Genomic DNA, 17500 nt, shown 5'->3' on the forward strand with positions numbered 1-17500 from the left:
ATTTTAATCAAGCTCTCTTCATTAAACTGCCAATTCTCACCGTCCTGTAATGCAGAGCGGAGCATCTCCGACATGTAATTCTGTAATGAGTGTTGGGGGAAAATGACACAATATGTTAATTGCCTCGTGCGAGAGAAGCACAAACATCGAATATGAGAAGAAATAATGTGCGAGGAGTTTCTGTCACAGCAGTGAAGAGGTCTGGAGGCAAACCGTCAGTGTGAAGTGAGCGAGTCGGAGTCGTCACCAGGATGACGTCGAGAAGAGAAATCTTAAGGACGACTTATCGACGAGGAACCGAAGGAACATCTGTCTGTGGTGCGAGTAAAGAAAATGCTCCAGCAAGCAGACGAATGAAGTGAGAGAAAGTTTTCTGGAGAGACAGATGGACGGGACGTGTTTATGTTGATCATCTGCGAGGCCGTTAACACAGAGAACATGGGAGACAGTGGCTTAAAGAGAAGAGTTGCTCTTAGATGATGAATTATAAAATATCCACCAGATTTTATCTTTGTATTCCTCTTGTCTTCTTTTGTGTCTTTCTGACTTTTAAACGTGTGTGACACTGGATATTCATGTTATTTCAGGTCAGAGGTGAAACAGGCTCTTTTGATAGCTGACTTCAATCCCACACAACTCAGTGGAAGGGTAGTGTATGGTGGCCCATAAGGTCAAAACACATACAGTGCAACTACAAGAAGGCGTCAATTATATGTTAAATGTTTACTGCAGACTGCAGACTGCACCTTTAAGGTTGTAGGTCTACACAATTATTCAGATTCATAAAACAAAGCTCTGCTTTGCTGAAAATGCCAAAGAAAGTTGTGTTTTGAGTTATAATGAGTTATTTGATATGGCAGAATGTAAGTGAGAAGAGAATGATGAAACATTTATGTGAGGAAGTCAACGGGGAGTCAATCTCGTCTTTCTGGTTGGCTGTCTTTGCAGCTTCTCACTTGTCTTTTGACTTATTAATTGGGTCGAGAGGCGATATTAGCTGTGGTGTAATTCAAAATGCAACCCCACAACACACACACAGTCTTCAGAGGGGCAACCCTATTACGAAGCAGAGACGAGATGCGCAGCCTGTCTCTGCGCATCAAGATTACAATTTCAAAGTAGCTTTTGATTGTTTGATCTCTTATCCAAAAATGATTGTTGGTTATAAAAAGAAGTATGAGAAAAAGGCAATTAACATAAAGCTGTGGTTCTATTAATACCCAGCGTTCTCTGTAGACTTGTGGTTGTGATCCATAATTAACAGTGAAGCGATCCCAGTTTCACCTTCTGCTGTGGTTCCCTAGTAGACCAGCTCTCTGGAGAGCAGCGAGAGCACGAGGATTCTTCACACAGCGGAAACACTGGAAAGAGCTTCTCTGTTGTCTAATGTTACAACCTTACAGAATGGATAAACTGATGACAGAAGCTTTGTGTTACGAGACGTTGCCAGTGGAGCAGACCACCTGCCAGTCAGATGTCTCTAAAGTATGTAAATATGAGGGAATATCTACAGAAATCAACGTAACTATTGGATGATTCTGCAAAAACCCTGGATTTCTATGTCAACATTTTGTTATTTTGTTAATTCCAATATGAACATATCTTTCATTAATGGTTGGAAAAACAACCGAGCTTTGCTAATGCAGCTTCTGTGTCGACTAAACATGACATTAATGACACAAATATGTGTTAATCAACCACCTGAACCAGAAACTAGAAATATTACAATATATAACATTGTGCAGCCGGAGCAACAGAACAAAAAAACACACACTCGCTGTTTGAAAAACGACTGTATTGACCATCGCTCTCCAGACACCTGACAACTGCAGTCTGTCTCCATACTAATCAGGCCGGCACTAATGTAATAATAATAATAATAATAATAATAATAATAATAAGCTTTATTTGTATAGCACCTTTCACACAAGAATTGCAGCCCAAAGTGCTTCACAGCGAAAACATAACAATTAGTACAAGATTAGACAGAATAAGAGCATTTACAGAACAATAATCACAGTGTTGATGTAAATGATTCTGAAGTACCATTATACAAATAGCCAAATTAAAATAGCAAATAAATTAGCAGAATTAAAATAGTATAAAAATAGCAGAATTAAAATAGTATAAATAACATTGGAGATCATGCCTAGTTTCCGTATCTGTGCCGTACTTAACGAGCCTCCTGAAACCACATTCATCACCATTCTTGTAAATGTTTTAAACTATCAGAGCCATATTTTGAAAGCATGAGATCAACAATGGGCCCCTGTGGCCCTTCAGCTGGTTTACTCCCTTCAGTTAAAGCCAGCGTTTTCCAATACACATTTATCAGAGAAACTTCCTTTTGTTCCCGTGGTCTATTTGATCTCAGGCTTTTCAAAAATACACACTCTGAAATTTATCCCAGTTACCTTTACACATTCAATGTTGAACCAGGTATAGCAAAAATGTATGAAATAATTTAAATTAGTTTAAAGTGGCACCATTAAAAGGCTAAAGTAAAGAGATATAAAATATCACTATTAAAAGGCTAAAGTAAAGAGATATAAAATATCACTATTAAAAGGCTAAAGTAAAGAGATATAAAATATCACTATTAAAAGGCTAAAGTGAAGAGATATAAAATATCACCATTAAAAGGCTAAAGTAAAGAGATACAAAATATCACTATTAAAAGGCTAAAGTGAAGAGATATAAAATATCACCATTAAAAGGCTAAAGTAAAGAGATATAAAATATCACTATTAAAAGGCTAAAGTAAAGAGATATAAAATATCACTATTAAAAGGCTAAAGTGAAGAGATATAAAATATCACCATTAAAAGGCTAAAGTAAAGAGATACAAAATATCACTATTAAAAGGCTAAAGTGAAGAGATATAAAATATCACCATTAAAAGGCTAAAGTAAAGAGATACAAAATATCACTATTAAAAGGCTAAAGTAAAGAGATATACAATATCACTATTAAAAGGCTAAAGTAAAGAGATATAAAATATCACCATTAAAAGGCTAAAATAAAGAGATATAAAATATCACCATTAAAAGGCTAAAGTAAAGAGATATACAATATCACTATTAAAAGGCTAAAGTAAAGAGATATGTTTTTTAGCTCACTGTTTTTCATATGTTTTAGTAAGCTAAAAACACATCAACACAACGAGATGATAGCAGCACAGCATTCAGCTCCATTGATTAGCATTGTTCATTTCTCGCTCGGCGGTGCAGGGTAAGTGAGAAACTTCTGCTGCAAAATAGCAATGAAGCAGAAAATAAAAGAGTATTTATCTCTGCACGTGTGTCTGACTGTAGATCTTCTACCATAACTATACAGTGATGCATAGAGGTCTGAGTGAACTGCACACTTCACTGGCTTTATATTATAAAAGGCATCAACCAACAATAGACAAGTGTTGATTAGTTAAAGTTTCACCTGATGTGGTGAGAGAGCATTTTGTTTGTTATTCCCACATTTTAATCATCTCGTTCCACAACCAACAGCTAAAACTGTTTTTAATTCCCGAGCAACGAGGGGCGAAGGACGGATATAATGATCAATATAAGACATGGCATTAAACCAAATCTGACATTTTGAACAACACTTCCTGTCATAGTGAAAGGGCTTCTCCGCTGACACTTGGCTCATTAACATACTCACTTACAGTAAATCTAAAAAGGACAAATCTGGATAGAGTTTCCTGTAATGTAACAACCGAGTAGAAAAGAAAATGAAGGAAGTACATTTTCTGAAATGTCACGGTCTCCCTCTACGCTTGGCTGAGCACCATTACTCAGTACGATCTGCTGGAGCTGCCCTAAAGAGAGAGATCATACTTTGAGGGCATTCCTTTTGCTTTCTTTGTGCCATTCCAGATGAATTAATTATGTGATAAGAAAAGGAACATAGGATATTAACTGTACAAGACGATGGGAGGAAAGTGAAGTTTCCAGTGATGATTTCTCCCTTGAAGGCACAAGCTTCCATTTATTACTGTTTTTTAAAAGGCAGAGATAGTATACAAACAAACTAGCCCTCAGGAAGGCAGAGGGAGAGAACGACACGGTGTGAGACAGAGAAACAGTAGGATTTCTGGGTAAATAAACCAACAGTGCAGTAAATGCAGCACTGCGGCTCTGCTGTGATATGATACTGGTTCTCATAAATAATGTAGCTGAGTGTCGGCCGGCCTGCCAGGAGCCGGTACACTGCTCCTCACACGGGGAGATCAAGGCTGAACAAGCGGTGATAGTCCAAGGCTCAACAATCAGGATGGCCTGGGGCAACCACACGCTATGTCAGGGCTAGCAACTCACTTGCCAGATCGAGCAAGTCGGGGTACAAAGTACCGATCGGGGACTCGCGGGTAAAGACAAAACGTGCAAGCAAGCGTTTAAACGTTGCGTTAGAGGATGTGGGAGAAACTCCAGCTGTGTATCACGTAGTTTGTCACAAGTTTAAGAGCGAGGCTGAAACATGGAAATTCACTTTTGACACTTGGAAACATTTCTGACCTTCTTGCTTGACCAGGAAAGAAAAAGATAACACATTGACGTTGAACCCTGTAGTCAGATTACAGGTGACTAAACACACATGACAGTTCACGTATCAATGCAACACATTACCTGCACAGCTGCGTGAATCCAAAATGTCCAGATGCAAACACAAGGATCTGACCTTTAAATCATTATTTACATTTGTATTCTCTTGTTTGAACCAGTGTCCATGTTTGTTTCGGCCATTAGAGAAGAGCACGACAAGCTGTGTCAGCTGATGAGGTTGATGTTGCCTCTTAACATGTCAAACTGACTTTTTTTCTGTCCAAGTCCAACATTCAATCCCCTTACAGCTTTGTTTTGTTCTCCAACTCCTCAGGGAAATATCTGGTGCAGGTGTTACGGTGCCTATTTAACACCTTCCTGCTGCCAAAGACGAGACAAAGGAGAGTGGCGTGACAGAGACAACAGTAACGTTGTGAGATGTAAATGCAAAAAAGGTAAATAAATGGCTGATTTATACGTTGATTAGGTAAGATTTGATCTGAAGCCAAAACCTTGCAATTTAAAAAGTGTGGGAAAGTGTAATTTCTTTAAATGATCAACGTATGTATCTATTTTGATGGAAGATATGGAGGAAATGAATTTACAGCATGAAAGCTGAAACAAAAATGTACAAAGTAAAGTGAATGAGTACAACAACTCCCAGTGATCTTACAAATCCTCCTAATTGAAGCCAATTCTTTGTGAAAGAACATAAAAGTAACATTTAAATATTGAATTTGCAGATGAAAGCAGCAGCGTTTTCTGCATGATGGCAGAACAGCAGCAGTGGCAGGAGGGGGACCAGAAACCAACAAGTATTTAAGCACAATAGTTCCCCGTGGAGCGTGTGCGGATTACACCAATAAAAACAGACTATTATCTCCGCTGCTGATCAGCAACACTGATTCCTCCCTGATGACTCCAACGCAACACACAGGAAACAAAAGCATGAAAACATAAAACAAGTGAGAAAGCAACCGTGGGTTATTACTGAGGAGAGATCCAAAACACGTTCAAGTGTGTGTGTGTGTGTGTGTGTGTGTGTGTGTGTGTGTGTGTGTGTGTGTGTGTGTGGGAGGGGTCAGGAGTAAATATGAAATGATGCAGCATCTGTTGAGGCTTTAAGTGATATATCACTCCATTCCACTTCGTTTAGCATCACTTCGTCTGAGTTAATTGGTTCATGAGGAGCACTAATGAAGGGGGATGGCCTTGTTTATCGTCACAGCGACGCTCGTTAAGCCGAGAGATCTTTTTTCTTTCTTTCAGGACTGGTGACATTAACCCACCCTTCACAACTGTGGGTGAGGGGGGGGGGGGGGGGGGATGTGTCGGTGTATATTTACTTTCATCTTCGAAGTGGCAGCTGCATCTAACAGCTTATATGTAGCAGCGTAAAGCGCAGGCACAGCTTGACACTATTCAACATGTGCTGTAAACAAATGTATGCATACACTGCGCAACGAATACACAGGAACACACACACACACACACACACACACACACACACACACACACACACACACACACACAGCCATACGTGAGATGACGATGTTTCCTACCTCTCTACGTCGGGAGGCCCAGCAGGTCTGTTTGACTTTCCAAACCACAGCAGCGACCAGCAGCAGAGACAGGAAACAGCTGGAGGGAGGAGATCAGAAGTCAATGAATCCTTCATGACATAAACATGCACATCACCAACTAATCTCCTCCACAGAAACTTGACTCCTGCACTTGTTACCATGTTGTAGACGCACTTATCTGAGTCGTAGTCCAATAATAACACATAACAACTACTGTTTATACGGAACAAAAGAAAAAGAAAAAGCAGAAATGTTAATACCATGTTTTCATGCAGATATTTTCCTTTGTAGTTTCCCTTTGAAAATATGTTTCTGTACATCTTTAACCAATTATTGTCCAATCTCTCCACATGATATATCTCCTCTCAGGGCGCAGTATGTGCAGATAACATCATTTAAATATCACGTATTTAACGCTTTGTCCTTAAAAAACACCTTCAAGTGCATGAAGAGAAAAATAAATCACACAACCACAATACAATCACAGAGTGGGATCTTCACACTTTACTTCAGCTCCAGTGTCAGAGTTAAGAAGAAAGTTTCAGAAGATTTGTGGCGAGATACAAAAGTGTGGTGCCCACAGGCAGCTGGGGGTTGTGGGACAGCAAAGGGCAGCAAGAGGTCAACGAGCGACATGATGCTCTCTAACAAAGAACAAGGTCTCATGTACACACACACACACACACACACACACACTTCAGTGTCTGGAGGGCAAAGTTATCTGGCCAAACACAAAGATCCTCTCTCAACCAGAACTTCTGACAAGAACTCAAAACAAGCGCACCCAAAGACTGAACAACAGGAAGTCCCTGAGAAACTGCTGAGGACAGCAGCTCCGAAACAATCCTCCTCTTCATCCATATGTGTGTGTGTGTGTCAGTGTGTGTGCATGTGCGACGTGTCTCCTGTGTCTCTGTGAGAAGATGATTGTAAAGGGTATTAGTGCCGTAATGAGCGTGACATTTTCAGAGGCAGTCTGCAGAAGAGGCTGCAGTCATCGCCTCCTCTGCCCACAGCCGACCTCTGAGCTGCACTCAGACACATCACAAGCAGGAAATCCCCTCTGGTGATGAGGACAGGACATGAAAACCATCCGATTCAAGACTCCAACTGCTGAGTTTTCATTTAAATGACTTAAAAACGTCTTGACGAGGTAAATATGTCCATGCATTCTTTAGTAAAGTGTTGCATGTTATACCTTGCATGTAGTACTGTTACTGCACAGTTAAAGTCACAGCTTTAAACATCTGCTGTAAATAATTACAAGTTATAACCCCTTGGTTTGCTCAGGATTGTATCACTCATAGAGCTAAACTCATTTAAAGCCTTATTCAAATGTACTTCTAAACATATTAACAGGAACCTAAACCTTAAACTTTCCCACATTGTGGTGATTTTAAATGCATTTGGACGGCAGAGACGAACGATGTCGTGCCGTGAAGCAGGACAAACATAGTTCCTGTATTCAGTCACATGTTCCTAATTGTGCTGTTTACTGGTCTCTCCAATGGTTCTCATGTTGTCTGTTAGTAAAGCACCTTGTATGGTATTTGTGCAAAATAAATAAAATGTAAGGTTATAATAAATACTGTTCAGAATGTGTGCTGTTGTCCCACTTCATCTTCATGAGTTCAGCAGTTGAGCCTGGACCCCCACTACACTGAATATTAAAATAAAGACAAACACCGTCTCCCAATGTACCGTCTGAAAACTCTCCACTGGCTCGGACTCAAATCCAATCAGGCCCAAGATTCCCTGTTCAGTCTGTATTACCTCAGCTCCGCCGTTAATGGGCCACAGGGCCCGAGCTTAGCCATGTAGCCAATGGAGCGGAGTGGCTAATTGTCGCTATTACCGAGGCATTAGGGAGAAGGATGAAGGTGGAGGAGGGGGGGAGTGTCCTGTGGGTCTGTTAACACTCCACTGAGCCTCCTGATAGGTTTAAGTTTAAGACTGTGCAGCCACAGGTAATAGCATTCAAACTGATTAAACAGCGAGGGAATGTGGGGAGGAATGAGTCTGGGTCCATGTGAGAGTGTGAACATGATTGTGTTCCTGCTCTTTTAAGTGGTGTGGCGGCTTGGTTTAAACAAGCAACAACACACACACACACACACACACACACACACACACACACACACACACACACACACACACACACACACACACACACACACAGAACACAATGAAACATCTAAACCCCGGCGGACAGAGCGAAAAATCAATAAGCTATTCGTTGAACATGAGCCACAATCGGAAACAGCTTTCCATCTGCACAAGCAGCACATCAGCTCAGAGACAAGAGAGAGAACTGCAGCTTCTCTCCCTTGAATGTGTTTAACATGTTTAAACTTGTATCTGTTGATCAGCCCGAGGAGCTGTGTCTTTTTCAGAATGCTGTTTTTCACCTCAGCAAAAATATAAATGTGAACTAAGTGAGCAGAAGTTCATCTGTGAACCAGAAGGCTCCTCTACATATCTGAAGGTCCTAATGAACTCATTGCTTTCCTGCAGCACAGGGCTGCTTCATACTCAGAGGCCCTGAATCAAGTTAACATCGTCAAAGCGCTTAACTTCCCTCTGCAACAGATGCAAACTTTGCCTGCTCTGAAATACATGTAAATATTAAAATCGACAAAGAGGTTGAGAGTCACTGAAATATCTGTAGAAATGATATCGTTCTGACACGTTATGCTCTGCCAGATGTGCTTACAATGCACAGCACACTTTTCATTTACTCTGTGAACATCTGGGACATTGTGAAATCACAGATGATGATGATGATGATGAAGATGAAGATGAGGGCCACCAGTGAAGGCAGTGAAATGTTGTTGCTGTTATTGTCATCCAGGGTGTGAACTCCACTGAGGATGGGTGGGACATTGATTTTCTTGCGGTCTCTCTGAATATTGCCCTCTTTCTGTCAAACCAGCCTCGTCCAGACGAGAGAGGAGTTATTAAAAATGTTGACACGATCATCTGAGTGGCCTTCAGTTACCACATTGTGCTCAAAGCAATAAGCTGAAGGAGCAGCAGCGAGTACTTTGTGGACTTTTCCACAGTCCATTACGCCTCATTAAACAGCGCCCTCTAGTGGCCATAGTATTTACGACGGGTATAAAACACAGGAGCTTGTCCCAGGAGACCGGAGTTTGTGTCCCATGTGGGACGTAGCTACGTTTGTAAGACTGAGGGACACTACGCGGTTGTGCTTGGAAGCAGGTAGTGTTCTCATTATTGTTTGTTGTACAACAAAATAATGATTGTCAACTATATCTGTGATTTATTGATTCCTCTCTGTTTCATACCACCATGTTGTGAGCCATAAATATCCACGACAGCGTTTTCTTCGCAGTAAATATAAAACATGTCTAAATGTTAGAACGTATAAAGCTTCTATAAAGGAAAGCAGATTGAGAGGTGTGGTATCTGCACACAGAGTGAACTCGTTTACGTCATGGTCATGGTTATGTTAAAACAAACACTGTGATGTGTGAAGTAGCGAGTCCTTCAATGCACTGATCTGCTGCTCTTGAAGCAAAACAGGGTTCACACATAAATCTGCTCCTCCTTAGTTTTTATATGTTTAGGCAAATAAAGCTAAAGAATGTGCAGAGAAATAAACTATATTTGAACAGCTTGAATCGTGGAAGTGGACGTTGATAGGGAGGTCATTTTGAAATGAAGTGGGCGAGCTCGGGGAGTCTCATGAGCCACTTACAGCCGAGTAGCTTCTCTGCTGTTTTGGGAAAGAGAGAGAGATGAGCGAGAGAGAAGCTGATTGCTAATCAAGCGAGCGAGAGCTTGGAGTAATTGGACAAAGCTGAACTGCAGTGTCACCAATTAGCATTTGAGACTGTGGAGAGTGGAGACATAAATGCTGTTTAATTATAGACATTTTCCTTTTTTCTCTCCTTCATTTAGAGTAGAGATAGAATACATGAGGAGGAGGGAGGAGGGAGGAGTGTTTCTAAAGTGTGGAAGGAGACACAGCTAACCAGAAACACAGGACATAGAAACTTTAAGCAGCTAAAAGTCAATATAGACCAAGAGTTACAGCATTGTGCTTAAATAATAATGATTTTTTGTTGAATTTAGCAACATTTGAGGCTTTTATCTTCCTTCTGCCAAGTGTTCCATGTAAATGTTTCCTGATGTTAGGTTGTCCAGGTTGTGTTTCTTTCAAACGTATTTGCTTGATGATAGACATCAGTCGGTAAACACACACACACACACACACACACACACACACACACACACACACACACACACACACACACACACACACACACACACACACACACACACACACACACACACACACACACACACACACACCTCCAATCCCCCCTTTCAATCTTTACTTCTTTTTATATTTGCTGCATAGCTTTCCTCTTCTTCTCCATGCCAGTGCCAGACTGCATCTCATCACTGTGCCTTCTGCCTACAGGCTACCACACACACACACACACACACACACACAGACAATGGGAGTCATGACTCAGGCTCTTTGGCACTCTGGCTCCTGACTGCATCAGCACAGCGGAGCCAAAAGAAATACAAAGACCCAAACACATCTAAGTATTGTACACACACACACACACACACACACACACACACACACACACACGCACACGCACACGCTCACAAGCATGCACCAAACCTATAGCTTATATACACATGAACAAACAAATACATTTCTATTCATATGCATTGAATTACATTAAAAAGCTGTAGTTTACTTTCACATTTGACAATTAATTGTTTTTTTACTTTTTATATTTGCATACTTTTTAGTTAAAGCTGCAAAATGTTGTGAAATGTCAAGTTTATCCTCCACATTTCGACTTTATTCTCAGACTTTCGACCTAATTCTCAAAACGCAAAAAAGGAGAAGAACTCTTCCTCCTCTGGGTGTTCTGATGTCTGGCACTAATACTGACAGTAAACATTGTATTCACAACATTTAGAATATGCTAAATAAAAATCTTCCTCCTGGCCCTGATTCTCCTCCGTGTGTTTCCATTGTGTTGGTGCTTCTGCTATACAAGTAAAGGACCTGAGTACCTTTGCAACATGAACATTATGTAACAAGGGCAGGAAATAAAGCAACAACAAATAGAAAGAAAGTCAAAACCTTTGCACACAGAGTCCTGGTGCAGTGCAGGAGGAAGCAACTCATACACAGAGCAGTGACACACACACACACACACACACACACACACACACACACACCTGCAGAAACAACAACGGACTCTCCCGGCAAAACTTGACACTGTCCCCTGATGATGACATCATCCCTCTATGCTGGCCTAAAGGTCGCTGATGTCCAGAAGCGGGCCCTGGGCACAAAAATGGCTCACTTCCTCACATGGCTACACAGCGACACACACACACACACACACAGACACACACACACACACACACACACACACACACACACACACACACACACACACACACACACACACACACACACAGGAAACAAGGTGCACATACACACTGGCACAGATGAATACACACACAGAATAACACACACTTGTCCAGTGTTGTAATTGAGTGGCAGATTCTCGCCTGAAGACTCCAGACTTCTCTCCAGACTTCTCTCCAGACTTCTTCCCCAGAACACTCATTAGATCCTCTGCAGGTCTGTGACACAAATGTCTCTCGACCGTCCAAAAACATGGACTGGTGAGTTTGTTAAGGGACGAATGGAGATCATCTTAACAATTCAAGAATGTGCATTTCCCTTACACCTCATCATTAAGAGTGATTATTAATAAACAACATCCTGCTTCAGACAGACGACAGCATGAGGTCCTCCCAATCACAAAGTATCTTTACTTAGTGCCAGCAGTATCTACTCATAACATATCTGTTGCTAAAACTATTACCATAGCGAAGGTAAAGTTATAAAGTTAAATTATACTCGCAACATGATTCTGAGTAGCGTTCAGTTTGTGTGTGTGTCTGTAGGTGTTTGTGGCGATTCAGTTTCTGACCAAACCTGATGATCTTCCCAGACAACTAAACTTCCCCTGGATTACATCTTTAAATCACACCTCACTGCGAGATTGTCAATTTGGTTTGGACATTTTCTAGAGCGTAAATTGAGGCGCTTTTAATCAATTGAGGATCGCTGCTCTCTCCCACACTTCTGTGAGTGGCTGTTGAGCAGATGTAGAAGATTGCCAGGGAGTGGGAGGTGAAGTGTCCTGCCTGTGGCGGCCGCACCTGCTGGAGCTCCGAGAGTTCAGGTGACGGCCCAGTTGTGAGAAGGGCCTCTGCTAAATGACACATTGAGTAAATATGTGAGGAAAGACTTACCTGAAGAAGGTGACAAAGAACTGCACCAGGTCCATGATGCTGTTGTGCTGAGAGAAGGCGATCTGTTGGAAAAGGGAAAAGATATGCAGTTAATAAATACTTCAACGTTTAAAATCTGTAGTCCAAATGAAAAGAAATAAAATCACACCAACAAAACGTAAACTACCAACATTTATGGATATTTTATTTTACTGTTCTTCAGTAATGTGTATAAACATTATTATAATTATGATCAGTTGAAACAAACACAGTTTCCCAGATTCTAACATGAAGTCTTCAAAAGTAGCAAACACACAATTATCTGTGTGTGTGTGTGTGTGTGTGTGTGTGTGTCTGTGTGTGTGTGTGTGTTTGCAGACACACCAGAGTGACAGAAATGACCAATGCTTTTGTTTTAAATAGAATAAATGAGTAACTTTATGTCCACTTCAACACATAAAAAGGTCAAACTGGTCAAATAAGATTAAAACAGAACAACGAGACGACGGCGATGAATAGTTCTGGAATGAACAAATACACGTCTGAGTTCTATATTTGTAGTTCAGATATTTATGCACAAAACAACCAATCTGACTCGACAGACTCCGAAACCCGGCGAGCCTTTTGTTTCTGAGCGTTCGGAGCTCTTAAACAAGGCCAACATTTAGATTTCTGCCAGAAACATTCCCACATGTTCTCTATCTCTTTGACACGTACACAATGGCAACCACCACCCATACGGTGTGTGTGTGTGTGTTATTATACGATTAGCCTGTGAGAAAAGGCTTCTGGCCTTTTGTGCTCGCCACTTTTCTGCAGCACTTTGTTCAATTGAACCCGACAAACCTGCTGGATGTTACAGCACCACTAAACCCACTGACTGCACCATCCATCATGTGTTCTGTGCTGCTGCAGCAGTGTGTGGCCCGCGAACGTCCCGAGCCTCAGATCTGATCCACTCAAACGTCCAGCAGGACTATTACTAAAATAACTAAAAGAATACAATTGTGATGTCGTCCCGCGGCTCTAAAGATCTCTGTTGTTACAGTCATGTCTCCAGCAGGACGTGTTTAGGATCTTTCACGTTTCTTCTCGGCGATTTAGGATTTTAAAAAATTACAATTTAGTTCATTCTGACCATGTGACCCAGAGAAGGATATCTCAACACCTGAGCAGGTGAAGTTACAACTATCTGCATGAATAAATACAACGGGAGCGAAGCAGCAACATGTGCATTTCATGACTGAAGTGACCTTTACATGGAACATGTGTTTTTCATTCATAAATATATCCTTGTATCTTAACATTCTGCACATCATACATAATGTTGCACCATAAAAGAAAAACATAAAGCAGAAGTGTTTAAAACATTTCCTCATGTTTCATCAGCACACACACACACACACACACACACACACACACACATCCTTATCACCTCTCACCTCATCCCTCAAAATATAACTGTGCAATCTGTCTTCATCCACAGCTGTGTGTGTGTGTGTGTGTGTGTGTGTGTGTGTGTGTGTGTGTGTGTGTGTGTGTGTGAGACGAGCTGCAAACTTTTAGCTCTCAGGTATGAAAGGTGTGAAGTGAAAAGCCATTGTTGTCCATGTTTAAACTCGCTCACGTTAAGAGGATTATTTCATTCACTCTGTCGGAGGGATCACAGCCTCCTGACGCCTCGTCTGATAATATCATAATCTAACGTGGACCAAACCCTCGTGTCAGAGTCACACACACTGTATTAAACACCTACAGTCTTCCTTTCCTCACGATGTCCCGCCTTCTCCTCTTGCGCTACCTTGATGGTGTTTTAAGTGCCTCTCAACACCTCTCTTAATCCTCTCATAACCTCCTGCCTGCCAGCGACGAGCCTATGTGGCATATCGAAAAGCAAAAGGAACGGAAACAAGCGCACCCAACAACACGATGTTACAACAAGTTTCCCGGCGACCTGAAGCCACCCAGCGAGTAAAAGGGACTTTTAATTACTTAGTGATCTGCATTGTGTGGCTGTCAATGTCTTTAGTGCAAAACTACGCTCAGGATCTAAAACTTTACGAACAATAAGGAAGCAATTTAACTTTAGACGTCAGGACATGTGTCTCAGTGAGCTGCACACTTTCATTTAGTCAGCAGGTGAATAGTTTTACATTTCACTTCCATTGAGGAAAATACAAAGGATTTTCCTTCATGAAACTTTAACACAACGTGACAGTGGTACAGCTGCGGACACTGATGTGTTTTATAATCAGCACAAGCCCTGTGAAGTATAAACACACTGATCACCGGCATCACACTACATTTGACACGGGGACAGCTTTAAACGGCCCTAATAGCCGGAAAAGCTGTGTTTCTGTCTTTGGTGAATCCTCTGAGAGTAGCTGGGCGGGGAAGAGAGGAAGACATGGGGCCGAATGGGCTTAAGAGGTTTACTGGCATTTGTGCTGCAGGTAAAATGTCCTGACGGTGAAAAACCTGCAGAAAAGCTGATTTCTGTCCAGAGGGACGAAGCATTAATACGAGCATCAGGGAGGAACAGCCGGCTTTGCATTCAGGCTTTCAATGCTGCAACTTACATCATTACCTCCTGACAATATGAGGAGTTATAATGAATGTACACACAAACACACAAACACACACACACACACACACACACACACACACACTAGCCATCATTTAAATTTACAACTGCAGTCGTTAAACACAACTATAATCAATAAGCTGTTTAGACCACACCCTTCTTCTTGTTCTTGATCCACATCACTGCAGAGCCACACACACACACACACACACACACACACACACACACACACACACACACACGCACGTAAAACTTAATGTAATAGAAAAAACGTGTTTTCCTCGTGAGGCGGCGCCTCAGAGGCGGTAAAATAATTCTACGTTCATTCCAGAAGCTAAACTTGTTGTACGTTTTATAAAAACAAACTAAATTCTGTCTCTTAACAAAGGGGATTTATATCAAATAGAAACAGGACATTACTTCATGAGGAGCTCAAAGGGTCTGAAGAACATTGTGGACGCACCGACTCCTGTATGAACGGATGGAGCTACGTGTTGCTCTGTGGTCCTCTATAATGACTCTACATCTTGAGATGAATCCTCTGTCTCACAAATAACCAGTGACGTGTTCACATGATGGTACAAACACAGCAGCCATGTTTCTTTTCTATAGAATATAATGGCTCTGAGAACAGGGGTCAGGCAGGGGGATCTCTGTTGGGGAGAGAGCAGCAGAAAGGGACTGAGACAAGAGGACGAGAGGAACAGGGAAGACGTAAAGAGGACTCCAAGGACAGTTCAGTCACTACTGAGGGCCTCCAGGCGGCCCTCTGGGTACAAGCCCAGGAGCTGTGACAGCAATGGGCTGCCTTTTATTTCCCTAACCTGGAGCACTGGGCTGCTTGTTAAAATCTGGAATGAAAGAAAGTGTTTGGCTAATCAATAAAGGAAGAGAGAGAGAGGAAGGAGAGCAACACAAAGAAATGAGAAGAGGAGAAGAGAGGCTGGGGGAGGACGATGGTGGGTACAGATAATCAGTGAGTTTCTCTCCTCATCCTCATCAGGGCTGCTCACATGCACCGTACACGGCAGAAGACGAGCCTGGAGAAGCAGTTCATCACTGAGACTCGCTCACAGCTGAAGTATAGTGGAACAATATTAACAGTACACCTCTGGAAGAAGACTTTGCAGTCAGTTCAAAGTCCACCAGGCTTCAATTAGAAATGATTCCTTCTACTTACACATTTTTATGATCAATGTATTTAATTCGCTCACTTTAGTCGTCACTTCTTTCCCCTCTCAAACACTAAATGACAATCGCATGAGTTACTTCTCTTTAATGAAACACGAGGGGATCAAAGATGTGTTCAGATGACTCGTCATAATTCTTATTGTGACTTTGTGTTAAACTTAAAGTCCTTCACGGCAACGTGTACAAAGATGCAGTGACTCTCAGTGTCATGTATGAACCCTACAGCATAAGTATATATATTCATGTTAGGACGCACGTGTTAACGCACGATACGTGTTCCAGGGAAACCACGCACTCTTCCTCAGCGTTTGCATATACATGAGCACCTAATGACCAAAGTGAGGCAGTTGCCACCTACATGTATGTAAATGAGCGCAGCTCTGCCACATGTGTGCGTTTGTTAGAGCTTCATCAGGAAGTAACATAACATTAAGAGTTGAGGATTTTAAAAGGGGTTTAAAAAAGAAATACAAACTATTAACATTGTAAATTGTTGTTACGGCATTACATATGCATTTTATGATGTGTTTTCATAAAGAATAAATATTTAATTGAGCATTAAAGTTCCTCATTTTCCAAACACCTGGTCAGATCAGAACCCAAAGATCTGCACATATTTATTTAGCCTCTGATCAAATATATATACAATATATGATTTATACACGCTGATTTCTGTTTCTGTATAAATATGAGGTAGGATACTATCGTAGAGCTCGTCAGTGACGACAGGAGGAGAATCTTAACGCTGAGACTTTCGTGTGACAGCAAACGTATATTCTTTGTATTGACTTTGTGTGTATCTGCGCCAAAATGTTTGCTTCGCGTTTGCAACCTGAAACACACAACCTGAAACACACAACCTGAAACACACAACCTGAAACACACAACCTAAAACACACAACCTGAAACACACAACCTAAAACACACAACCTGAAACACACAACCTGAAACACACAACCTAAAACACACAACCTGAAACACACAACCTGAAACACACAACCTAAAAAACACAACCTGAAACACACAACCTGAAACACACAACCTGAAACACACAACCTGAAACACACAACCTAAAACACACAACCTGAAACACACAACCTAAAACACACAACCTGAAACACACAACCTAAAACACACAACCTAAAACACACAACCTGAAACACACAACCTGAAACACACAACCTAAAAAACACAACCTGAAACACACAACCTGAAACACACAACCTAAAACACACAACCTGAAACACACAACCTGAAACACACAACCTGAAACACACAACCTAAAACACACAACC

General features: G+C 41.4%; 1 protein-coding gene across 5 annotated transcripts in view; it reads right to left on the reverse strand.

Annotated features, from left to right (window-relative positions):
* LOC115020155 (attractin-like protein 1) overlaps positions 1-17500 on the reverse strand; it is a 229627-nt gene that overhangs the window by 73552 nt on the left and 138575 nt on the right. For all 5 annotated transcript variants that reach the window (XM_029450077.1, XM_029450076.1, XM_029450080.1 and 2 more), the window contains 2 exons: positions 12452-12513; positions 6104-6182 (listed from right to left, as the gene is read on the reverse strand). In XM_029450077.1, coding sequence (XP_029305937.1) covers positions 6104-6182; positions 12452-12513 — 141 coding nt within the window. The remainder of the gene's footprint in view (positions 1-6103; positions 6183-12451; positions 12514-17500) is intronic.

This window comes from Cottoperca gobio, chromosome 15, assembly GCF_900634415.1.
Source record: "Cottoperca gobio chromosome 15, fCotGob3.1, whole genome shotgun sequence".
Classification (NCBI taxonomy): Eukaryota; Metazoa; Chordata; class Actinopteri; order Perciformes; family Bovichtidae; genus Cottoperca; species Cottoperca gobio.